Below are 26,051 nucleotides of genomic sequence, written 5' to 3'. Positions count from 1 at the left end.
TTGAGGAAGCTTTAATCCCAGTTTTCTTAGATAGCACCAGATAGATTTCCAAAGTGGCTGTACTAGTTTGCATTCCCACCAGCAATGAAGGAGTGTTCCTCTTCCTCCACATCCTCGCCAGCATGTGGTGTCACTTGAATTTTTGATCTTAGCCATTCTGATGGGTGTAAGATGGAATCTGAGAGTTGTTTTGATTTGTGTTTCCCTGATGACTAAGGAGGTTGAGCATTTCTTTAAGTGTTTCTCAGTCATTCGATACTCCTCTGTTGAGAATTCTCTGTTTAATTCTGAGCCCCATTTCTCAATTGGGTTATTTGGTTTGGTGGTGTTTGATTTCTTGAGTTCTTTATATATTTTGGATATTAGACCTTTGTCAGATGCAGGGTTGGTGAAGATCTTTTACCAGTCTGTAGGCTGTCGCTTTGTTCTGTTGTCAGTGTCTCCTGCCTTACAGAAGCTTCTCAGCCTCATGAGATCCCATTTATTAATTGTTGACCTTAAGGCCTGGGCTGTTGGTGTTCTGTTCAGGAAGTTGTCTCCTGTGCCAATGTGTTCCAGGCTCTTCCCCACTTTTTCTTCTAACTGATTTAGTGTCTCTGGTTTTCTATTGAGGTCTTTAATCCATTCAATGCAATCCCTATCAAAATACCTACACAATTTTTTAAAGACATTGAAAGGTCAGTTCTCAACTTTATATGGAAAGACAAAAAACCCAGAATCGCTAAAACAATCTTATACAATAAAAGATCCTCAGGAGGAATCTCCATACCTTATCTCAAACTGTACTATAAAGCAATAGTAATTAAAACAGCATGGTACTGGCACAGTAATAAGCTGGTTGATCAATGGGATTGAATTGAAGGCCTAGATATGAGTAACACACATATAGTCATCTGATTTTTGACAAAGAAGCCAGATCTACTCAATGGAAAAAGGATAGCATCTTCAGCAAATGGTGCTGGTCTAACTGGATGTCTACATGTAGAAAAATGCATTTAGACCCATACTTGTCACCATGAAAAAAAATTTATTTAAGCCACTAGACTTTTGTTTTACAGCAGCCCAATATACTTCCTAACAAGTATAACACATGATATGCTGAGTTGTTGAGCTATCTACCAAGGTCAAGCCATCTTCAAACAAATGTTCATGTGAGTGTAAAATTCTATTTTATTTAAGCCTTTTTGAGATACATGCAAAAGCATGCTAATCGATATAAATACCTTGTCATAGACTCTATAAGATAAACTCTATTTTATAGACTATAATATAGATGGAAGCAGCATGTTTGGGTATCAGTGATGGTAAAAACTTATGGAAGACTTTATGATGAGGTTTGTAGGATATTTGATCACACTGTAAACCCCAAGATTGTGTTATTTGCTGGAAAAACTTGTTTCTAGTTGTGGTGTAGCTCTGCCCTAGCTCACTCTTTTAATCCAAGAGCTTTCTGCTTGAATATTGTAAACAAGATAAAATAAAATCAACCATAAGTCAAGAGGCGAAGCATGCAACCAGCTGACAGTAAGGAAACATAGAAAAAACATATGAGGAAGTCAGGAGGAGGGATAGAACAATGCACAGGAAGTGGAAGGGAGGGACATTCAGTTTGAAGGTTTTTTGATTTTTGTTTTTTGTTTGTTTGTTTGTTTGTTTGTTTTGCGAAGGCATAGATAGGAAAAGAATAGAATTTCTTTTGGCATATTGGCTGAGGAGGAAGGTCAGCTGAGTGCTTTCTCTGCCTATCTGAGCTAGCAGGCTTTCACCCCAACATCTAGCTCCCTAAATCTTCATTGATAAAATTAAATGATTGAGATCTTGTTAAAAACCAGTGAGGTAAAATGAATGTGAGAAAGGATCAATAGCAGAAAAATTAATTGAGGATACAAAGTAGAAAACAGTTTATAGGATAAGATATGAGAGGTTCATACTGCAGCATGTATCAGTGTTCCTTCCTTATGACCAAATATGCAAATGGTATGTCATGTTTTGTTTACCAATTATTTATTTGGCATTTGAGTTGTGTCTTAGTTAGGATTTATTGCTGTGAAGAGACACTCCGACCACAGCAACTGTTACAAAGAAAACATTTAGTTGGGGCTGGCTTACAGTTCACAGGTTTAGTCCATCATCATCATGATCAGAAGCAAGCGTGGCAGCACCCAGGCAGACGTGGTGCTGGAGAGGTAGCTGAGAGCGCTGCATCTGGATTGGCAGGCAGTATGGAGAGAGAGTGACACCTGGCCTGGTTTGAGTTTCTGAAACCTCAAAGCCCACCATCAGTGACAGATTTTCACTAACAAGGCCACAAGTCCTAATACTTTAAAACAATGCCACTTTCTTCTATGAGCCTGTGAGGGCTGTTTTGGCTACTCAAACCACCACAAGTTGCTTCTGGTTTTTTCCATATTATTAACACTAACATTCCTGTACAAGTTTCTGTGTAGACTTCCACTATAATTTCTTTGAGATAGACACCTAGAAGTAGAATTGCCAAATCACATAGTCATTCTGTATTTAGTTTGAGGAACTACCAGACTTCTTTCCTGTGTTGCTTCAGCATTTTATATCTTCACTTGTGTGTGAAGGTGTCCATTTCCCTATATGCTCATCAATGCTTTCTATGGTCTTTTGGTTATAGTCACCCAGATGTGAAGTGGTAACATCGTTTTAATTTGCTTTTCTGTAATGAATAAAGTGTTTTACTGGCCATTTACATATATTCACTTGGGACATACAAAAGGTCTTGAGAATTTTTGGATCCTTAAAATTATTTGTATTTTTATTGTATCACACTAAAACCTTAGATTACAATTCAATGTCTCAGGGTTCATTCTTTCCTTCCTCTCCTATCTTCTAAACCATAGGTTTCTCTCTCTCTCTCTCTCTCTCTCTCTCTCTCTCTCTCTCTCTCTCTCTCTCTCTGTTACTATGTGCTTCACTAATCCATGTATGCTAAGCAAAGCAAAGATAAGTAGACAGCAAAACACATAGTTCTTACATTTACCTCCTCTTGTTATAATTTTTATTTGTATTGTCCCCAGGCTCTCACTATGTAGTCCATTTTGGCCCTGAATTTATTTATTCAAGACTGCCCTTGGACTTGAAATCTCCACTCCTCAGCCTCCGAAGTATTGGGTTAAATTCACTCTTGATTTATTTTATTGATTAATCCTTATGTTTATTTATAATTTAGAAGAAAGAGTTATAGATGTCGTAGCTGGAGATTGCTCTCTTCTTCTTCTGTGTGGGTTTGCGTATTGAGCTTGGGCTGTGGGGCTTGGCAGCAAGTGTTGTTGGCCTTCACTTTTAGTTTAAGTGGAGTTTGCAGTTGAATTTTAGTTCCTTCCATGTCTTGTACTTGATATTAGCCAAAGGGCTAAAAAAATATCCTGTCAGCATGCTGGTCAGTTTACTTGTTTATTTTGGAGAATGTGATGTAATAGAGTTGTGTGCACAGGCTACACATGGAGAATACTAGTACCCCCAGCCCTTCCTGCCATTTCTATTCTGAGCCCACATGCTTCCCATCAGCAACCTGTCTAATTGCCTCCTTGCTTATTTTCACTGTGTTATTGCATAAATACATAGAAACAACATTTTATAGCCTTTTCTATGTTATAGAAGGGTATACTATTAATTCTTTGATCTATCCTCCATTTAAATGGATGGAAATCACTTTTGTCAGTTTATAATGATCTTGTGAATTTTTATTTTAAGGACACATACCAGTGCACATGCAAATGTATCACATTTTATTCAGCCACTCTTCAATGTTTGGGCATTTCACTTGTTTCTAGTATTTTACAGTTACAACCCCACACATACAACAAATAACTATGTTCATCTCATAAAGTTTAAAGTAGTTCCTTGGGGGTTATTAAGTTAATAGTTACAAAAATAAATAAAAGCCAAAGGCCATCATGGTGGCATACATATTTAATCCCAGCACCCAGGAGGCAGAGGCAAGAAGGTCTCTGAGTTAAAGGCCAGGGTGGTTTACGTAGTGAGTTCTGGCTCAACTAGGGTTGCATAGTGAGACCTTGTCTCAAAATATAATACAATAAAGTAAAATAAATCCAGGTATGTCAGTAGCACATGCTTTACTCAGGATTTGGAATCAGGAAAATCAGGGATCAAGACCAACCTGGGCTGAATAGCAATATCCTCTCCTAGGTGAGGTTTTCCAGAAATGTCTACCAAAAGAATAAAAACACAGTGACACTCCTGGAGCAGTAAGCACAACCCAAAAGGAGCCAGAACTGCCTGGAGAAATGCCTCATCCCAATTCTGAGGCAGAGAAATAGGAGGGAATCCTTCCTTGTACCAGAAAACAAGAAGTCCTTAAAACAAATTAGGCAAATGTTACAAATACAGGAACAGACATGCAAAGAGGCTCCTTTTGGCTAAATCTAGGGCATTTTGAACATTAAACAGATCAAGAGGGCTGAAGAGATGACTCAGTGAATAAGAGTACTTGTTGTATAAGTATAATGGCCCGAGTTCAAATCTCTAGTACCCATATAAAAAGCCAAGTATGGCCCTGGTGCCTATAACCGCAGTGCTAGGTAGGGGAGAACAGTAAGATCCCTGGCCTTGCTAACAGCTAGCCTAGCCTAATTGGCAAGCTCCAGGTTTAATGAGAGACCCTGTCACATGAGTTCAATTCCCAGCAACCACATGTTGGCTCATCTATAATGAGATTTGTATACATAATAAATAAATAAATCTTTTAAAAAAGAGAGTTTTTGGTTGGTTGGTTGGTTTTATTTTTAAATGTTTGTTGCATTTTGCTTTTTCTTCATATTTGTCTGCAACCTTTATGGCTGTCAAGGCATCCTGCACCACCTAGACAATGGAGCCTGATTTTACTAAAAATGTTTGCTGTCAGACTATATATAACTTCACACTGTCTTTGCAACTTTGGGGGAAATGTTGACATTAGACATTGTGCCACTTTCAAATTACAACAAATCTCTAGCTTACTTTGACCCATGTTAGCCTAATTTTAAGATCTAGTCTTGCTTAGCATACATATACAACAATATAAGGCTTCCTCTTTTTAAAAATACGACCTTTAAAAGCGATGCCTAGAGGATGATACAGAGCACTTGAATCTGTCCAATTTAAATTGTGGCTATCATGTATTGGAACAACCAGAAAAAAATGATGGTATAAGTATTTCTGTGGTTAGTGTTTTTTAATTCTGTGGGAGTATTCAGGGGTTCTGTTGATTTGTGTGTGTTTTGTGTTGAAAATTATGCAGTCAGTATATAGTCTGTCACTGTCTTCACAGTCTGGGGATGGGCCAAGGTACAGAGGGGGTGACGCTGGTATTTGTGTGAACTCCAGCTGGTGATGCTGAGCTTGATTCAGCTTTCCCCTCCCTTTTCCTCTCCAGTCCTTCCCACCAGCGCCACAGCAACATCCTCAGAGTCTGAGCGAACTGCGCCCAGAGCGGGCACAGAGCCTATTATTGCCAGCAACCTGCGGCCCCTGAGAAGACCGCAAGAGCAGTGACAGCGCCTCGCCACCACTAGCCCACGGACCGCCATGGCCAAGAGCCGCAGGGACAGAAACAGTTGGGGTGAGTAGCAATCGGTAACTTGTGCAGCCTTCGCTGGGTCTGGCCCTGTGTTTTCTGCGGCTGGGTCCCAGCCTCTGCTGCGAGGAATCGCGCTGTCACCAGTGCTGAGCCTGGTGCAGGCTGGGCCTGCGGCTCCTTCCCCATCCTGCGCCGCCTCCTCCCAGCATTTGGACAGCACCTACCCGGCTCCACCGGGGACTCTGGGCTCCGCCCTAGAGATAGGTTGGAAGGTTGGCGCTGAAGGTGGTCTAGGGCTGTGGTGGCCCGCGAAGAGAGGGGCACAGGGTCAATATGGAGCAGGCGGAGCCCCGATCCTCTTTCTGGGGCAAGGGCTTACTTGGATGCTGGCGGGCTCTGCGCGGGCGATGGAACAATGAGGTGGAGCGTGCGGGCTAGGGTGCTGCGCCAGCCTGGGAGATGGGGTGCCTTCCTGAGAGTCTCCAGCACCGCACACCTATTGCAGTCCAGGGTTAGTGGAGGAATGGGGAAGACGGGGAGCAGGGTTGGGGTTTCTAGCCTGCCGGCTGCTCGGACCTTCTTTTGCCTTATTCAGACCAGCCTCAAGCCTGGCTTTGTTCTTCGATTTTTACCTTGTGGAAATACTGGGTTCATGATTCAGCACCGGGCCTAGGGAAGGGCTGGGCCCACTGGGTTCACGCGCGTGTGGGTGGGCGGTGCTCACGCAGGGAGAAAGGAGAGGAGCGCAGCGATGCAGGAGAAACCAAACCGCGCCCCGCCTGCTCTGCTGTTCCAGACCAGATCTGGAGGAGTGTGGGCAGGCTAGGCGGCCTTGCAGAGTTGGGCTCCAGATTTCCTGCAGGCACAACGCTTACTTAGCTCATCAGCATCTTAATCCTTATAAACACATTTTATGATCTGAAAGAGTGTGGATCTCAAAGCAGGAACAGGGGGTGTATAGGGAAATACTGTGTTCAACTGGCTTTGCCTTGTTATTGTTTTGAAAGTTCACGCCCACTAGGAGTTCAGTGCTCCGTGGTTCTCTGACTGAGTTATATTTCTGTCTATCTTACTAAGAGCACAGATGTACCTTTTAGTTGGTTATTTCTGTTTCCTTTTGTTAAAAGATGGTAATGCCTCCTTGCCTTCCGTTGATGCAGTGGTCACAAGACCAGCCTCTCCTGTGGGCAAGGCTTGCATCTGAGAGATTGTCCGAGACTCCTGGTTGCTGTAGAGAGGTGGAGCAAGCAGTCAGTATTGTCCCAAACCGTCAAGCCCAGATTTCAGTACTGCAGACACCGTCCTTGCTGCCTTAGAAAGCCTGGGTGGAGGTGTCCAGTGTCCCCTTCCATTCCCCTTCTCCCTCTGGGGCAGGAGTTTGAACATTATTGGCCCTTCACAGTGAAGATGCCTTTATTCAACTCAGGTCTTAGTCTTCATCTCTGGGTTAGATTGTTGACTCCATCCAGCTAGGAGCCAGGCACGTGGAAATTTGGTCTGATATATACATTTTCTTTTTATGCTTTGGCTCACCATTCTTCAGTATTGGGTTACAGGTTTCTTTGGTAGTGGGTCCTCCTTCCCCTTTTAGGTATGCTACTCTCAAATGGGATTTACATCCGATCATATTGGAATCTTAATAGAAATGAAGGTTCCCACAGCTTAATTTTGAGTGAACATATCTGAAGTAGGGTCTAGAAATTTGTCTTTTGATTAATATTGTAGATGGTTGAAGAACAGCTAATCTGTGATATTATTTTGAGAAACAATCTCTTAGCTCATTTATATTTGATAATCATCTTCCAAACAGTTCCCTCCAAAGTCATGAAGACAGTACCAACGTACATGATAAATTAGGGGGCAGTGTCAGAGTCATTATGTGTCTACTGGAAACTTTGATTGAAAATAAACATTGGGGTCTGGAAAGATGACTCAGAGGTTAAGAGCACTGTTCGCTTTCCCAGAGGAACTGAGTTCAATTCCAAGCACACACATGGTGGCTCACAACAATCTATACTGACATCCAATGCCCTCTTCTGGTGTACAAGTGTACATGCAAACAGAACACTGTATACATAATAATAAATAAATCCTTTTTAAAAAAGAAAAGAAACACTGGAATTGTAGAGTGTGACTTCAGTGTACTGTGGGGATGCTTCTCTACCTAGGTTTTTACTTGCTGTCAAGTATCTATAAAATAAATTATTTAGGAAATACAGTAATGAGAGGCAGAAGTTTTAACAAAAATGTTAAGCATTCCTGCCTTAGTTTCATTTTATTCTCATGACTACATTTCCAATGAAAATTCAGCTGATTTATCCATTTGGTCTTTAGACTTTTTAAAAATAGTTTTTATTAATTTATTCATATTACATCTCAGTTGTTATCCCATCTCTTGTATCCTCCCATTCGTCCCTCCTTCCCATTTTCCCCTTACTCCCTCCCCTATGACTGTGACTGAGGGGGACCTCCTCCCCCTGTATATGCTCATAGGGTATCAAGTCTCTTCTTGGTAGCCTGCTATCCTTCCTCTGAGTGCCACCAGGCCTCCCCATCCAGGAGATGTGGTCAAATATGGGGCACCAGATTTCGTGTAATAGTCAGACCCCACTCTCCATTCAACTGTGGAGAATGTCCTGTCCATTGGGTAGATCTGGGTAGGGGTTCAAAGTTTACTGCACGTATTGTTCTTGGTTGGTGCCATAGTTTGAGCAGGACCCCTGGGCCCAGATCCGCCCATCATAGTGTTCTTGTAGGTTTCTAGAACCCTCTGGATTCATCTATTTCCCTATCTCCTATATTTTTCTCACCTAGAGTCCCAATAGGATGTCCTCCCCTCTGTCCCACTTTCCTGGTAAGTGAAGACTTTCATGGGACCTGCCCCTTGGGCTAGTGTCCAGTTATAAGTGAGTATATACCATTTGAGTCTCTCTGCTTCTGGGTTAGCTCACTCATTATGATCATTTTGAGTTCAATCCATTTGTCCACAAATTTTGGAAATTCCTTGTTTTTAATAGCTGAATAGTATTCATAGTGTAAATGTACCACAGTTTCTTTATCCATTCTTCTACGGAGGGACACTTAGGCTGTTTCCATGTTCTGGCTATTATGAATAAGGCTGCTATGAATATGGCTGAGCATATGTCCCTGTTGTGTGCTGGAGCATCTTCTGGGTATATTCCAAGGAGTGGAATAGCTGGGTCTTGAGGAAGCTTTAATCCCAGTTTTCTTAGATAGCACCAGATAGATTTCCAAAGTGGCTGTACTAGTTTGCATTCCCACCAGCAATGAAGGAGTGTTCCTCTTCCTCCACATCCTCGCCAGCATGTGGTGTCACTTGAATTTTTGATCTTAGCCATTCTGATGGGTGTAAGATGGAATCTCAGAGTTGTTTTGATTTGCGTTTCCCTGATGATTAAAGTTGTTGAGCATTTCTTTAAGTGTTTCTCAGTCATTCGATACTCCTCTGTTGAGAATTCTCTGTTTAGTTCTGCGCCCCATTTCTCAATTGGGTTATTTGGTTGGTGGTGTTTGATTTCTTGAGTTCTTTATATATTTTGGATATTAGACCTTTGTTGGATGTAGGGTTGGTGAAGATCTTTTCCCAGTCTGTAGGCTGTTGCTTTGTCTTTTGACAGTGTCTCCTGCCTTACAGAAGCTTCTTAGCCTCATGAGGTCCCATTTATTAATTGTTGACCTTAAGGCCTGGGCTGTTGGTGTTCTGTTCAGGAAGTTGTCTCCTGTGCCAGTGTGTTCCAGGCTCTTTCCCACTTTTTCTTCTAACTGATTTAGTGTCTCTGGTTTTATGTTGAAGTCTGTGATCCACTTGAACTTGAGTTTTGTGCATGGTGACAAATATGGGTCTAATTGCATTTATTTACATGTAGACATCCAGTTAGGCCAGCACCATTTGTTGAAGATGCTATCCTTTTTCCATTGAATAGATTTGGCTTGGTCTTTAGACTTTTAAATAATCATATCTTAACCTATGTGTTTTGAAGATAGAAAAAGGAAAATCAGTAGTAAGATAAATGACTTAGTTAAAGTCATATATTTTGTAAGTTAGAGAACTGTGCTTAGAAACTAGGGGTTTTTTCTGATTTACTTTTCGTAGCATGATAACATGGGGTGTGAGGATAATGTGGAAGCCAGGTTCTTTTAAGAAGCCACGGGTTTCTCTTCTGGGAAGATAGTCTGCTGATGTTTAAGGGCGAACAGTGCATGGCCCTTTACCTAGCGATCATAAGAGACATTGAAAAAAAAAAGTCAAAGAAGATAACCCAGACTCAGAAACTACAATGGCTTTCAAGTAAAGAACAAAAAAAGGCATTTGCAAACCATGTAGAACTCTGAGATGAGGATTCTTTTCACTGAGGGGACAGTGCCCTTTTGCAGAAGTCAGGGAGGCTTGAGCGCAGAAAGGTTTATGTTAGCCACCAGAGTTGGAGGTGGTGTTAAGGGTCATACCCAGAGACACCACTGGGAGCAGGCATGTGGACACAACTGAGAATCCATCACCTTGACCTGAATCTGCGTGAAGGAAGTTTGAGGATATGAAAGCACTTAAGAGTCAGCTTTTCAAGGGGAGCCATCATTATTGTTGTTTTCATGATTGGGAAATCTGTGATTAGAGAGCCGAAGGAACTTGTCAGAGGCGCCAGCATTTCTGTGTTCTAGAACTAAAATTTTGGTTGTTTCCACAGTCCATGTACTGAGGACTAGAAGCTAGAACAGATGCTAAAAGCTGACACAACAAGCTTATGTAGGACTAAGCTGGTAGAAGAAATCAGTGCTCTGTAAACTCAATCACCTTGCACTAGAAAAGTTGATAAAGTGTGCTGGTGTGTACGGTAAAGAGGACAGATGAGTATCAGAAACAGTAGCCCAGAAAGCAGTCTTTGAGTACAGGCTGCAGCTACAGCTACCAGAAACAAAGCAGCAGTGTATACCTTTTTGCTTGTTTATTTCAGTTAATTTAACGTTACCCAAAATTGAGATGTAGTGTAAGGAGTTAGTTTTCTACAGTTTGACAAAAACTGACAGTACAATAATACCTTATAAAAATGTTTGTAATAAAGTGGTAATTTGGGCTACCTTGAAGTAACCCATCTTTGCTACACAGTAAGTATAAGAAATATCTATTTGTAGAACAGGCATTTTGTGTAAATTTTAGGTTAGGAAGTTTTAGGTTTCTTGTTTTGTTTTGAGGGGAGATTGGCAATGGTCAGGATATAGTACAGCTGTGAGCAGGACTGTGGCGAATGGGTCAATATTGAAGAAGGAATATGTGGAAGCTAACATTTAATAAGTTTGATACGTGCATACTTGAAACTTGGGAATAAAAGAAACTGAGATTTGAAAAATAGAGAGTGGACGTGAGTCATCAGACCGAGGTCCTGCTAGTGCAAGCGGGAATGAGCGTTATGTGAAGTAGGGAAAAGAAGTAAAGTTAGAACTTGAAGTGTACCAGAGAAAGTCAAAGAAGTGCTGTGCCATCAGAGCTCAGTGCTTCTGGGGTCTCTGATCAAAGTCCAGGTCCAGACTCAAGTCTCAGTTTTGATCTAGATGGAGCTTTCAAAAGTGATGCAAGGCTGGGATGTCAGTCCCACTCCCAGATTTTAGAGCCAGGATTATTTCAGAGAACACAGTCACTTTCTCCCGTGTCCACTCAGGCGCATCATGTTGGGAATCAGGAAAACCGTGACCCCCACCTGCTGTCCTGGAGCCTGGGAGCTGAGTTTGTACACCACAGAAAGAGATCGGAAAGCCACATTCTTTAGATACGTTCCATTACTGATGTACATGACCAGCAGCCTAAATATTCAAGTGAATTTGCCTTTTTGTGTTTTGAAATGCAGATAATGTCAAAGAAGCAGAAGAGCATGCTGGTGAAATGGAGCTTAATAAGAGCAGAACAGAACTGATGTCTCTCTAGCAAAAAGATCGCATATGCTGCAGCAGGCATTTACATGGGAGAACTGCTTACGGCAGAACACAGTCAGGATTATTATGACAGAGGGTGTGGTTGTGGTTATGATGAGCAGGACTACTATGGTCAGTCATCTGCAGGAGGAAGTGGAGAAGCTAGTGGGTTAAGAGTCACTCCAGACAGAGGTCAGATCTACACAGGACGCCACACTCTTCTTGCTATAGATATGGAGGGTACAGGGTGTATTCCATACCGTGGTCCGACTCTGTTCGTGGCTACTAAAGCATGAAGTTGACTTTCTGAAACCTGCCGTAGAGCTGAGCTATTGTTTATGGTCAATATTGTTTATTGTCTCTTCCCTAAAAAATGACCATGCATAGCTATAGTTGTTCTTTTTCTTGTCTTGGTAACAACTGCTTGAGAAAAACAACTTAAAGAACAGGGTTTATTTGGGCTTGTGATTTAGGGAGAAGATTAACAAGATGCAGGAAAAACAGACAGGAAATAGGGCTTGGATACAAAACCTCATGGTCCTCTGCCGTTGACCCACTTCAAGCCTCCACCTCTTAAAAATTCCACAATATTGTTGCATAGTGCCACCAGTGGTGAACCAATTGCTCAAACATGTGACCCTAGGATGGGTGTTTTTCCATATACTTTGTCCTTATAAAACAAAACCCCACAAATTTCTAAATTTCCATTTGTACTATATAACACACACATATAACATGTGCTGTATGACACTTACATTTACATAACATATACTGTATTACTCATTGTTGAAATCTTATTATTTAATATTGATTTACTACTTTAATAAATCAGTGATTACTCCTTGACCAGCTTTATACCCAAATAACCACACAGAGAGACTAGGATCTATTTAATTAGCCTAGAGCACATTGCTGTGTAGTCATTACTCCATTCTAAACCTCCAGGCTGGTATAGTTTACTCTCATTTATATTTCCCACATTATACTTGCTATTTACCCATATCCTAGGTCTAGTTCGTTCCTCTTGGTGTTTCCTGGTCCTCTCCACATACATGCCTCCTGTCCTTCCTGCCCTATCTCCTCCCCTCACTGGACCAGGATGTCCCACCCTAATCTCTGTTATTACTCAGCATTGGCTACTTAGCTTTTATTGGCAATGCAGAGAACAAATAGTGGCATGTTTACACAAACTCGAGACAGGAAACACTTAGAATAAACATCACAGTGCAATGTTGGGATTGATCCAGATAGTGGGGTAGAGAAATCAGCATTTGAAAGGACAAGGGTAAACTGTACACAGTCCACAAGAACATTATGCCAACAATACATACATATATATAACATATGCTGTATATTAACTGATTCCACTGCTTATTATTCCAGATACAGTTTTCTTTTTTTTTCAATTTTCTTGAAGATTTATTTTTATTACATGTTATGATAGCAGATACAGTCTTCATATGTGTACACAAATATGCACAGGCATACACAACACACACACACACACACACCTGTACACACATGCACACATGTACACACATGCATTCACAGACACCTTGCACATAAACCTGTGTGCACATGTACACACCCTGATGCACACATAGACTTAGGTTCTGATACCAACTTGTTTTAATGACTCCTGGGATGCACCTTTGCCCTCTTCTTAAAGTTACCTTTAGTCCAGACTAACTATAAATTAGATTCTATGCTCACTAGGAAAATGAGTCACCCTAAGATACTTCCTGTTTTGAAAGGCCTTTACGTTTGAAAGCTTTTCTTCTTTTCCATAAAAATTCATATAGATATCTTTATAAAAAGGAACATATAAAGTATATATATTCAGCTTGAAAGTAATAGTGATCTCCTGTGTCCCACTCTCCAGCTGAACTTTATCAGTATTCCTTCACTCTCCTGTGGCCCTCCTTAATGACAACTTCTCCTTCCCCTTACAAAGGTGAATGCATTTACACACTTGGCGTTCTTATCCTCCTGATAATTTGAAAGGTTTCACTAAGTAAATATATGTACCTAACTAATAGATTATTTACCTCTATCCTTCCTTTTTTCTTTCTTTCAGTATTGGTGAGTGAACCTGTGCCCCATATGAGTTTGGCAAGCACTCTACAAATGAGCTATATCCTCAGCACATTTTTTGCTTTTTAAGACAGACTCTCATTAAGTTGCTCATGCTAACCTCGAACTCACTCTGTAGCTTATGCAGGTATTGAATTTATTATCCTCCCACTTCAGCCTCCTAAGTGGCCAGTATTATAGACTCATACCACCAGGACTGCCTTAATTTTATACTTAAATTTATCTGAAGCTAAGATTATAATTACATCATTTGCTCCTTTCCCTTTCTTCTTTCCCTCTCTTCCGTGCATCCCTTCCCCTTGAACTTTCTCAAGCTCATGACCTCTATCTCTTTAATTGTTGTTACATATGTATGTGTGTGCTTATATATCCCTAAAGACATAAATACATCCTGCTCAGCTCATATAAAGTTACTTGTATGCAAGTCATTTCAGGACTGGCCACTTGGTACTGAATAGCCAGTTCAAGGCCTTTTCTCTGGAAAACTATTTGTCCAGCTCTCAGCATTCCATAGTTGCCTGTAGGGTTGAAGCCCCATGAAATTTCCCTACTTCCATGTTAGCATGTCTATTAGTATTGTCCCTGTTCAGGGCCTGTTGAGGGCCTGTTCAGGGCCTGTTCAGGGCCTGTTCAGGCAGCCATATTGATGGGATTTAATAGGTGTGGCTTTTATGACATTTCTAGGAGACAAAATCTCACAGTGTCATTGTCTTGACCCACCTGTACTGACGTGTGAGCACAAGTTTATTCATGTTTACATGTTCCACTCTAGGCCTGCTTGTCCTTTAATTATTTTATTAATTTTTCCCCTTGATTTTCTAACTTCTTTGTATATCTTTATGGTGCAGATGACTTTGTTCTTTGTAAACAGACATTTTAGTTTAAATGAAGTTGTTAATCAGCACTTCCGTTTGTGGTTTATGAATTTACAGAGTAAGAAATCTTTCCTCATGTGAAGGTTGAAAAATATTCTCTTACCTGGTTTTAGATGATAGTATGTACTTTTCCCAAGGACATATATATATATATGTTTGTGTGTGTGTGTATGTATGTGTATATATATATATATACGTATTATATATATATATATATATAATTTTACCACTTTAATCATTTTAACTGATGGGCTCATGTTTAGTTAATGAGTGATATTAAATATTCACATTTTTGTATCAACACCATATTTACTTTAAATTCATTGTAAAACTGAAGTACTGTACCTGTTAAGCAGCACTTTCCCATCCATCCTCTGCTCAGCTCCTTAAGATGCACCCTGAATTTTCTTTCTCTGTGATTTTGAGTACTGTAGGTTCTACTTTATATAAGTGCAGTGTTGTAGTATTTTTCTTTTTGTACTTGACTTGTTCATTTGGTTTTATTTTCTATGTCTATGTTTTAGTACATTTCATAACTCTCTCCCTTTCTAAAGACAAGTTCCATTGTACATACACGGCATATTTTGTTTATTTTTCTATACTTTAGCTACTTAATGTAAATGTTTCTCTAAATATTGGCATGCAAATTTCTCTTTGAGACCCTCTATCTATTTTTTTTCCTTTTGGGAAATGATTATCTTTTATTTTCACAAATTGCAGGATTCTCTGGATGATGGTTTCACTTTGAGGTCATCACTTCCTTTACTCCATTTCTCCTTATCTCTCTCAGGACAAACTTAGTCTCCAACATAAATGTCCAGGTTCTCCTTTTCTTCTCAAAGTGTACATTTTGAGTTTCTTTTGCCCCATTTGCTCCTTTTTAAATGCAGATCTTCATAATATGAGTCATCACTGATAACCATGTGACACATCGATATTAGGCTGTCTTTAAATCTCCTCTGCCAATGAGATTAATCTAAACTTCTTCAATTTAGTTGAAGGCAGATTTTTTAGGACAAGGGCAAAATCAGCCACATTCTTCGCCAAAATAACATATAATGATCTCTAGTCTAGTTGGCTAATCCTGTTCCCCCACTGAAACCTCTTGAGCTGGACCTCTACAGTCTGCATAGCTCTCAGCACTTCCATTTTCTAAATTCCTAGTAGTATGTTCCATTAAATCTGGCGTACAGCATTCAACAACTTTCTTAATCCAAAGTTCAAAGTTTTCCACATTCCTCCAAAAACCAACAAGGTCTGGCCTGTCATAGCAATAGACTACTCCCTGGTACCAACTTCTGTTTAGTTACTATTCTGTTAGTGTGAAGAGACACCATGAATGATGAAGGCAGCTTATAGAAGAAAGAGTTAATTATGGCTTACAGTTCCAGTGGGTGGTCCATGACCATCATGACAGGGAGCACAGTGGCAGCAGGCAGGTATGGTGCTACAGCAGCAGCTGAGATTTTACATTCTTATCCACAAGTAGGAAGCAGAGAGAGTCAACTGGTGTGAGCTTTTAAAGCCTCAAATCTTACCTCCCTGCCCCCAGTGACACACTTCTTCAACAAGACTGTAGCTTCTAATCTTCCCCAAACATTTCTATCAACTGTGAATCAAGTATTCAAATGTAAGAGCCTGTTGGGCCACTCTTATTTAGACCACCACACCCTGCTCTCATTTATTTGGGTGTAGAAGCAAAGGCATAATGTTGACTCTGTTGGTCATTTTTTGAGAAATTACTGTGCTACTTTTATATTACCTGTATACTCTCACCAACAGTGTACTTAAGTTACTCTTTTGACACTTTTTTTTCTGTGCTTTTCAGCATTTTGGGTAACTTTTTAATTTTTAATTTCATTTTATGTGTATATGTATGTCTGTGCACCACATGCATGCTTAGTGCCTGAGGAGGCCAGAAGAGGGTATCAGATTTTTGTTTTAAATTTTATTTTCTTGGTTTTTCGAGACAGAGTTTCTCTTTGTAGTCTTGGCTGTCCTAGACCCACTTTGTATATACCAGGCTGGCCTTGAACTCACAGCAATTGGCCCGCCCAAGCACTGGGATTAAAGGCGTGTGCCACCACACCCAGCTGGCATCAGATTTTTTTTTTATATTGGAGTAGCAGATAGTTGTGAGCTACCATGTGGGTGCTGGAGATTGAATCTAGGTCCTCTAGATGAGCAGCCAGTGTTCTTAACTTCTGAGCCATCTCTCTAGCACCCACTTTGTTTTAAAAAAAAAAAAAAAGCTATTCTAAAGACCAGGGCTCGTTATTGTTTTGATTTCCATTCAATTTGCATTTACTCTGTGATCTATTGGTTATAGGAGTATTATTTAATTGCCAAATATGAAAATTATCTAATTGGTGGTATTTGTTAAACCTAGTAGAGTTTTTAAAATACATTATCTTTCACAAAGTAGGAAATTTGTTGTTACTAATTTTAAAAAATATTAATTATTTATTTTTATTCTATATGACTTGGTGTTTTGCTTGTATCTGTGTCTCTGGAAGGGTGTCAGACCTTGGAGTTACAGACAGTTGTGAGCTGGCATGTGGATGCTGGGAATTGAAGCCGGGTCCTTTGGAGGAACAGTCAGTGCTGTTACTGCTGAGCCGTCTCTCCAGCCCCTAGTTACTATTTTTTAATTATCTTTCTAATTGCTACAATGTATTTGCTGGCACACTTGATTGCATTCTTAGGTTTCTTAGACTGTATTCACTTTTAATGTGTATCCATGTTTGTGTGCATGTGTGTGTGCATGCATGTAGAGGCCAGATACAATTCCTTGTATGGCATCCATCTTGCTTTTTAGACAGTTCTCTCATTTGGCCTGGAACTAGGCTACCTGGATAGCCAGCAAGTCCCAGGAATCTGCCAGTGTCTGTCCTGCCAGTGCTGAGATTGTACATGTGCTTCACCACAGTTGGAATTTTAAAGTGGGCTCTAGGGATTTAATTTAGGTCCTCGGTATATACAGCAGGAATTTTACCAACCGAGGTTTCTCCCCCGCCCATGTTTTCTAGTTTCCATGTAATGTGTTTTATCTGTGCATGATTAGCTCAGATTTTCTCAATGTATCGTTTGTTATCTTCCATTTACTAGCAAGTTTTGGACCTTTTTCATCTATCAGATCTAGCTGATTGACATTTTAAAATTGCCAGATAGGTTGATACTGATATATTTGTCAAGTATCCCTTCTTTTCTGTTGATCTCTACTTACATACTTTTGAACGAGTAAGAATTTACCAATGTGATAGTATCGTATCTTCTTGATGAGTTTAGCCTTTTATTTTGGTATAGTAGGCTTCTACAGTAATATTTTTGCCTCAAAATCTTTTTTGTCTGATACTAACATAAATGCCTCTTGTTTCGCTGGTTTCATTTGTGAACGTACCAAGCAGTGCCTATAAAGTGGGTCCTTTTGCCTGCCTGTAGCTGACGATGTCTTGAGCAGTGGCTGCTGTGGGAGAACTTACGTAACGATGAGTACCCTGCTCTGTGCTCACTCTGGAGGTCCTGAGTACCTGGCTAAAGCGTTAAGATTTGGGGTGTTCCTGTAGCCTTGCTGTGGCTGCTGTCTGCTCACATTTCACTGATTCTATTGGAACACATGGCTCTTTTTCACTGTCTTCCAACTACCCTCAGTGCCTTTCTTTGACAAGATCCAAACTAAAGCTCGTTAAGAAAAACTGTAAGTTATAGTGCTGTAGCTTCCAGTCTGTGTTTTCAGCCTCTGCCTACAGGGAAGAGCTAGGAAGAGTGGAGAGACCTGAGCAGGACAGACACTACTGCAGACAGAGAGCAGCCATTCTTCTCAGGGTAGCTCACCCAGCCATGAGCAGAGGCCCAGATAATTCTGTAGGAAGAAAGTGCTTTGAAAGCCCACTTGTTCCTCTAAGTCGATGCATATTTGCTTGTTTTCCTTTGTAGAAACTTTACTTCCCATCTGTTGTTTTTTTTTTTTTTTTTTTTTTGCTTAAATATGTGAATGTGTTTTCTTATAGTTTTTTCCTATAATGTGACTTCAAATGACTGTATATTTCACATAAAATACCGATGCCACAATTTATTTACAATATCTTGCAATTAGGCCTTTAGATTATTTTTTATTTCTTACCGTATAAATAATGTTTTATGAATCTCTATATAAATACATGGTCACAGTTCTGAGAATTTCCTTAGAATAGATTCAGTGAAATGGAATTGCTTTTGGCAAAACTATATATTTAAGTTTTTTATTGATTCTAATACCATGTCTATCTATAATGTGCACACTTTATTTATTTATTTACTGATTATAATAAGTAGAAAGGTTTATTTCTTTTTAGTTTCTGTATCTTTGCTTGGAAGGCTGAAATTTCCCCCTGTATTCCTATCAGGAATTTGAATTTCATTTTACATTTGTTTCTTTCTTTTTCTGTTGAGGTATGTACACATGCAATCCTCTCAGTGTGAAGTCAGGAGCAAACAAACATATAGGTATCAATGGTCACTGATATATTTGGCATGATTTATGGAATTTTGCTTCCAAATAAATAAAAATCCGGCTATGTTATTTTCTTATGCTTTCCAAGGCTGTGAGGTTGCAGGACTGGCATTGCTGCCTTGATTCCTGTTCTTCAGATGGGCAGCAGCAGCAGCAGCAGCAGCAGCAGAACTCCCCAAATGGTTACACGGTAGCACTTTAAGATGCACCGCACCAAGTACACCATCTCTTTAGAGCCCATAGGGCTACTCTTGCTCTAAGACTGGCCTTCCTGGGCCGGCATTTTGTGCTGTCTCCTTGGCCCCCAGTTTCTTCTGTATGGATGCTATCTTGCTGTTACTTGGGAGGCATTCTCAGCAGACAAAGGGTCCCTCAGTAGAAATTCAAGTTCTGCCGTTCCACATACTACTTTAAAGAAAAGTAGTAGTTCCTTTACATTTTTGGTTGCTAAGGTACAGTTTTCTAGGCACCATGTATTTTCTCTAAACTATCTTCAGTGTACTCAAAATCGCTTATCTCTCTTGCTTTAATAGTCCCTGAACAAATAGAATATAGTGGGTTTTTTTTTTTTACTAAGTTTACACTTAAGAAAATTAGTAACAATTCTCGTACCATTTCTATTATATGGTAATGATTATTTGCCTTGGTTATTCTAAATTTTTCAAATTTTCCTTCCTATATATCAGAATTCAGTAGCTGAATACCAGCTTCTAATGACTAAAGACTAAAATTTTCCTGCATAGAATACAAAGATCCAGTATGCAAAAAGTTGAAATAGCATGTTTGCTTCTTTGTCAATTTTCTATTGCTGTGTCAGAATACCTGAGACTGAATGATTTTTTTTTTTGAAGCAAAAAAATTTATTGTGACCTACTTCTCTAAGATGGATAAGTTCATGAGCAGATGGCCATGTCTAGTGAGGGCCTAGTGCTGTGTCATGACAGGAAAACTAAAGGGCAAGGGACTATGTTAAAGAGACAGCACATCAGGCACAGCTTCATTTTCCTCTCCTATTTTTTTTCCATATAATGTATTTTGATCAAATCTTCCCTCTATTTCCTTCCTTTATCTACCCCTCACACGTTCCCCCTCTCAGCTTCAGGTGCTTTATTTTTAAGCCTACCAAGTCCTGTGTGTGCATGGGTAAAGGACCACTTATTGGACTATGGGTAGTCTCTCAGAGCCCACATCCCTAAAGAAAACTGACTCTTCGTCTCCTGGCAACCATCAGTTGCTCCTCAACTGGGAATGGGACTTCATGAGCCTCTCCCCATCCTTGCTGGGATTTCACTGACTTGATCTTGTGTAGGTCTTGTTTTTGCAGTCATAGCTGCTGTGAGTTCTGTGTGCAAGGACCCTGTCACATCTGACAAATACTGTTTTGCTGCATCTGGGTCTTACAATCTTTCTTGCCTCTCTGCTATGACAGTGCCTGGGCCCTAGGCCAAAAGGGTGTGATATAGATGTCCCATTTAGAGCTAAGTACTCCAGAGTATTTTATTCTCTGTGTAATGCCAATTGTGGGTCTCTGTATTAATTGCTATCTGCTGCAAAAAGAAATTTCTCTGATGAAAGCTGACAGCTGTACTAATCTATAGGTATAAAGATTTAAAAATTATGGGACAATTTACTGTACATTTAGCAAGAGAATAGTACTTAGTTCTCCCATAAGACTTAGCCAGCCACAGGTTTGGCCTAGTTAATTGCACCAGGCGTGGGTTCTGTCTTGTGGAGTGGGTATCATATGTGGCTGGTTGCCCCCTAACATTCATGCCACTATTACACCAGTGTGCATAGCCTGCCTGGTAGGTACGGTAGCTCACAGAGTTCACAGCTAGGCAAGGCTATGCATTGCTTTGCTTCCCTTCTAAGGGTGCATAGCACTGCCCTGCTCTAGGAAAGCTAGCTAGTAAGAATGAAGGTTCCAGGTTAGTGCCTGCTTGATTTCTTTACATCTTATGACTCAAACATGTGGTGATTTCAGTAGTAAGGGCTCACCGTCAGTGTTTGTAGGGTAAATAATGGAACAGAAGGATTAATGGAGTAGGGCATGGGGGGGGGGCGAGCAGAGGAGGGATTTCTAACATTAAAGACCTTTGACACAGCTTTACTTTTTAACAGTCCACTCTTGCTATGAATAATCTAGTCCTGAGAGAACAGAACTTAGCAGTCTTCTGAGAATTAACTGAGGCTTTTAAGAAAGACAGCAATATGGTCATAAGAATTTTAATAACCTTATCACTTTCTAACCGTCCCACCACCTCTCAATGGGAACCAAATTTCAACATGTCTCAGAGGGGACAAAGCATACTCAAACCATAGCCCATTGGTTCTCTGCTGATGAACCATCTGTCTCTACCACAATGAAGTGCTTTCCCTACCTGGCTTGCCTCTGACCTGTTTCTTTTTTTTATCTTTTGAAATCTGATGTGGACAAATCTTGGTTTAGGGCTGGGGCAGGGACAGCTCAGTGGTAGTGTGCTAGTTTAGTGCACAGAAAGCCCTGGGTTTCATACCCAGAACTGCAAAAAGAGGAAAACAAACAAAAGAACCCAGCAGGTTCTAACTTACCTGTGTCATCTACTTCCACCCAGCAAAGGCAGAGGCAGGAATGACAAATCACCCTGCCAACCCCTTCTCTCTTGCCATGGACCTTCTTACTCTCAAGCACCCCAAACCCTCAAGCATTTCTCAGAGTTATACATAGTGTACATGCTGTGCTATATCTTGAGTTATTAGAATATTCAGCAGCATTTGTTCCAAATGACTCTTCCCATTCTTTGCAGTTGTATTATGTTTTGTAGGTGATAAACCACAAATGACCAGTCATTCCCTCATTTGAAGGACATTTACATTGCTTCTGGTACTTTGTATCCATGTGATTATATCTGTGGAACACATTCCTTGAAATAGCCCCTCTAAGTTAGAGAACATTTACATTTACACCTCTTTTACAGCTATTTGCTTAACTGCTAGATAAGGTGCTGCATTCATTTTACAGTCCCTTGCAATGACTGACCAGCCATGCAAGGAGCTGTCATGCCCTTGATCTTTGAAAATCAGATATATTAAAATGCTTTTGTCAGTATACTTTTCAGTTTTAAGTGCATAACATTGGATATATTTTCATATGTATATAGTCCTTTGATTTGTTTCTTGTTATTGCTTGTTTGTAACCTTTGTCTGCTTTTCTTTTTTTTTTTTTTTAACTTAAATCTGTGATTTAAGTTGTTTTTGTGTATGGTGGGAAGTAGAATTGGAGATTAATTTTCCCATATGAATATTCATATGAATATTATGCTTTGCATAATTTATTGGGAAGATCATTCTTTCCTTGTTTATTGTAGTTATATCTTTGTTATAAATCAGATGATTATTTGCGTGTGTCTGGAATCCTTAAAACGTTTTTATTACTTTTTCTATTGCCTTGTCTTTTCTTTTGTTAAACAGAACCATACTGTAGCCCAGGTTTGCCTAAACTCTGACAATCTTCTTTCCTTAGCATCCCTAGTACTGCTGTTATAGGCATGAGCCACCACACCTGTTTGTTTGTTTGTTTGTTTGTTTTTATGTAGCCTATGGCAGACTAGGACTTTCCCTGTAGCTCAGGCTAGTCTTGAACTCTCAGCAGTCCTCTAGGCTCAGCTTCCTGGGTGCTAGGATTACAGGCGTGTGCCACCACACCTAACTAATACCACCATATCTTAATTACTGTGTATGTGAAATACCAATGGCTAGTACTATAAGTCTCCCAACTTTGTTCTTCAAGATTTCTTTGTTGGCTTTTGTTGTTGTTCTGTGTGTTTCCATCTGAGCTCGTTAATTTGTTTAAGAAATATTGCTGAGAATTTGATTATTATTGTGGCTAGTCCAGGAAAGAGGTAACATTGACAGGTTTGCAATGTAGAGTCTGAGAACATTTGTGTTGTATTTTAGCACTATTTTACATTTTCTTTAGAGGTCTGAAGATCCTTGCGTTAGACTGCAGTAGTATGTTGGCATCATGGTGGCTGATTGTGCATACCTCTTCCTGTCTCCACAGTCAGACACAATGGGCCTTGGTAGCAGCATTTATCTCTCATGGAACTTGGCAAATATTGTAAATCTGAACCTTTTCTCACCAATTACAACCATACTCTGTATACCAATGTATCATTTAAGTTTATTGCCAAATGTGTCATATTTATAATGTTATGTAAAAGACATTTCTTACTAAAAAAATGATGCTTGATATACAGAGTAAGATTTCATGCTGTCCTTTGACAAATTTATAAATCATGTTATGATACTGTAATCAAAGTATAATCTTTACATTACTCCATATACCTTTTCCTCTCTTTGTAGTCAATTTCTTCTTCTGTTCAACTTCTAGCCACCACTACTATCCTTAGCCTGCTATTGACTTTGCCTATGAGTGGGACCATGAAGCATATTGCTATTTAAGTGAGATTTATGATGACATTAAATCATATTGCATGAATCAATCAGTAGTTTATTCCCTTTTATCGATGAATAATGTCCCATTGTGTGAATATACCAATTTGTTTATTTAATCCCAGATGAGCAGCATTTGTTTATAGTTTAAGCAAATATGAATAAAGCTACTATAAACATCTCTGGATACATTTTTTGTTTTCATTTATCTTAGGTAAGTTTTTAGAAGTAGTATTCCTGGGTCTTTGAGTATGCAACTCTGAAAAACAAACTGCTTGCAAATGTATTGTACAGCTTTGCCTCCCTACTTGGAAAATATTAGTATTCTGTTTGCCTCACATTCTCATCAGCACTTGGTTCTCTGTTTTCTTTCTTATAAGTGTATAGTGTTATATTTTTTATTTTTATTTTTCAGATTATAATATAAATACAGTATTTTCCCTTTCCTCCCTCTACGCCTTCCCTTATATCCCACTTGCTCTCTTTCAAACTCATGGCCTCTTTTTTGCATTAATTGCTATTATATTCATATGTGTATATGAATATGTTCCTAAATATAACCTGTTTAGTCTGTATAATGTTACTTGTATGTATCAAGACTGACCATTTGGTATTGGATAACCAGTTGGTGTGTTCATCCCCGGGGAAGGCTGTTTCTCCTGCTCTCAGCGCTTCTTTGTTGCTTGTAGTTCTTGGTGTAGGACTGAGCCTCGTGGGCTTTCTCTGTCCACTTTAGCATGTCTACTGATATCATATTTGCTCAACTCATGTTTGGGCAGTCATGTTGGTGGGACTTTATGGTTGTAGCTTTTGATATTACTAGGAGACACAATCTTACAGCAAACTTCATGTTCTTCTGGCTCCTACAATCTTTCTGCATCATTATCCATAATGTTCCCTAAGCCTTGGTGTGGAAGTGTTTGGTAGATGTGTCCTTTGGGACTCATAGCACTACACTTTGTTGGGTATAGTTTTCTGTAGTGGTTCCCTTCTGTTGCAAAGAGAAGTTTCCTGATGAGGAAGGAGTGAAGATGACAGCTGTCTGTGGGCATAAGGACAGACGTTTAGATGTTAGTTAGAGATTTTGCTGGCCCATATAACTGAGCTAACTAACATGTCTCTAATTAAACCTACGACCCTCTCAGCAGGAGATCATGCCTGGGACTGGACACCTACTCCTCAGGGACAATGGAATCATGGATCTAAGCGGAGAATTCTAACAACCACTCTACTAAACCAGCACAATCCCTAGTCTTTTTGTTTTTTGTTTTTTTTTTTTAGAAAGGTCTTATTTATTTTTATTTTCTGTGTATGAGGTTCTCCCAACCCCTCCCCTCTTTCACCTCCCCCCACCCCTGCCACATCTGTGCATCACGTGCATGCAGTGCCTGAAGAGGCCAGAAGAGGGCAGAGGAACTCTTTTCTTACTATACTGCCCAGGCTAGCTTCAAATTCAACATTCTTTTGCCTCAGCTTCCTCAGTTATTGGATTGCCTCCATCTGCCACCATGCTTAGCAGTACAATGCAGTTTTAATTAAACACAATTAGCATATTGATTATAATATTTAGCTCCAAAGGATTAAAACAACACAAAGTAATGTTAGACAAGAGAGGCATTCCATATTATAGGTAATAACTTTTCTAAACTATTTCAATTATTATAGAATGTTATTGGTTTAGGAGAATTTTGATTTCTATCATATACTTCACCCAAGCACCAACTCCTGACAGACATTAAATATCAAAAGCAAAACCTTAAGGCACAATAGATATGAATGTTTTTCAGATATTTGTAAAGAATTTGTGAGACACGGTGAAATGCTAAATATATAAGGATACTATAATACAATTTATTATATTAAATCAACAGTTGCTCTACATCAGCGTTAACATGTGAAGAATGGTGCATGTGTGTGTGTGCAGTAGCTTTGCATGTTGAATATATGTTGTTCTCCTCCTGTGTTTTCTATTTCTCATTCTAAATGCCTCTTACGTTTGGATGTTCATTTCTTTTACAGACTGGAAATTTTTCTGCTGTAATTTTATTGAATAATTTATGCTTTACTGTTTATCTTAACTCCTTTTATCTCATGACTTCTTAGATTTGGTCTCTTGATTGGCTTCTAGAGTTCCTGGTCATTTGGATCATTTCTTTTCTGCTTTTTTTTTTTTTTTAAATAATGGGGTCTGGAGAGGTGGCTCAGTGCTTAAGAACATTTGCTGCTCTTGCATGTGACCTGAATTCAGTTCCCACTACCCACATCTGGTGGGTCACAACTGGCTGTAACTCCAGCTCCAAGGATCCTGTGCCCTCTGCTGGCACCTATGGGCACCTGCACACACATGGCATACTTACACATAGATACTTATCACACACATAAATAAAAAATCAGTATGTATGTGTGTTTGCATGTCCACACATATACATGGTCATGATATATGTGTGGGCATGCATGTAGAGGTCTGAATACAAGTTTTTGGAGACAGTTACATGCTTTCTGTACAAACATGAGGGTCTGAGTTTCATCTCCAGCAACAAAATGTACATACCCATAAGCCCGGGGCTGGGAAGGTGGAGATGGCTGGGTGTCTGGGGCTTGCTGGCCAGCCAATCTAGTGGAATCAGTGAGCTCCAGATTCAGTGAGAGGTCTTGTCTCAAAAAATGAGGTGGAAAGTGATTAAAGAAG

The 26,051-nt window shown here is 39.8% G+C and overlaps 1 protein-coding gene across 5 annotated transcripts in view; it reads left to right on the top strand.

The window, feature by feature from the left end:
* Positions 1 to 26,051, top strand: part of ATL1 (atlastin GTPase 1) — an 80,321-nt gene that overhangs the window by 13,632 nt on the left and 40,638 nt on the right. For 4 of the 5 annotated variants that reach the window (XM_084791363.1, XM_084791360.1, XM_084791357.1 and 1 more), the window contains exon 2: positions 5,402 to 5,587. Coding sequence is in view for 4 of the 5 variants with exons in the window: in XM_084791360.1 (XP_084647486.1) it covers positions 5,554 to 5,587 (34 nt within the window). In the remaining variant the exon portion in view is untranslated. Of the gene's footprint in view, positions 1 to 5,153; positions 5,173 to 5,401; positions 5,588 to 26,051 lie in introns of those variants that run through there. The other variant, XM_084791359.1, reaches the window with a different exon arrangement.

This window comes from Acomys minous, assembly GCF_964271855.1.
Source record: "Acomys minous genome assembly, chromosome: 8".
In the NCBI taxonomy this organism is placed as follows: domain Eukaryota; kingdom Metazoa; phylum Chordata; class Mammalia; order Rodentia; family Muridae; genus Acomys; species Acomys minous.
This window is presented reverse-complemented; position numbering and strand designations above follow the sequence as displayed.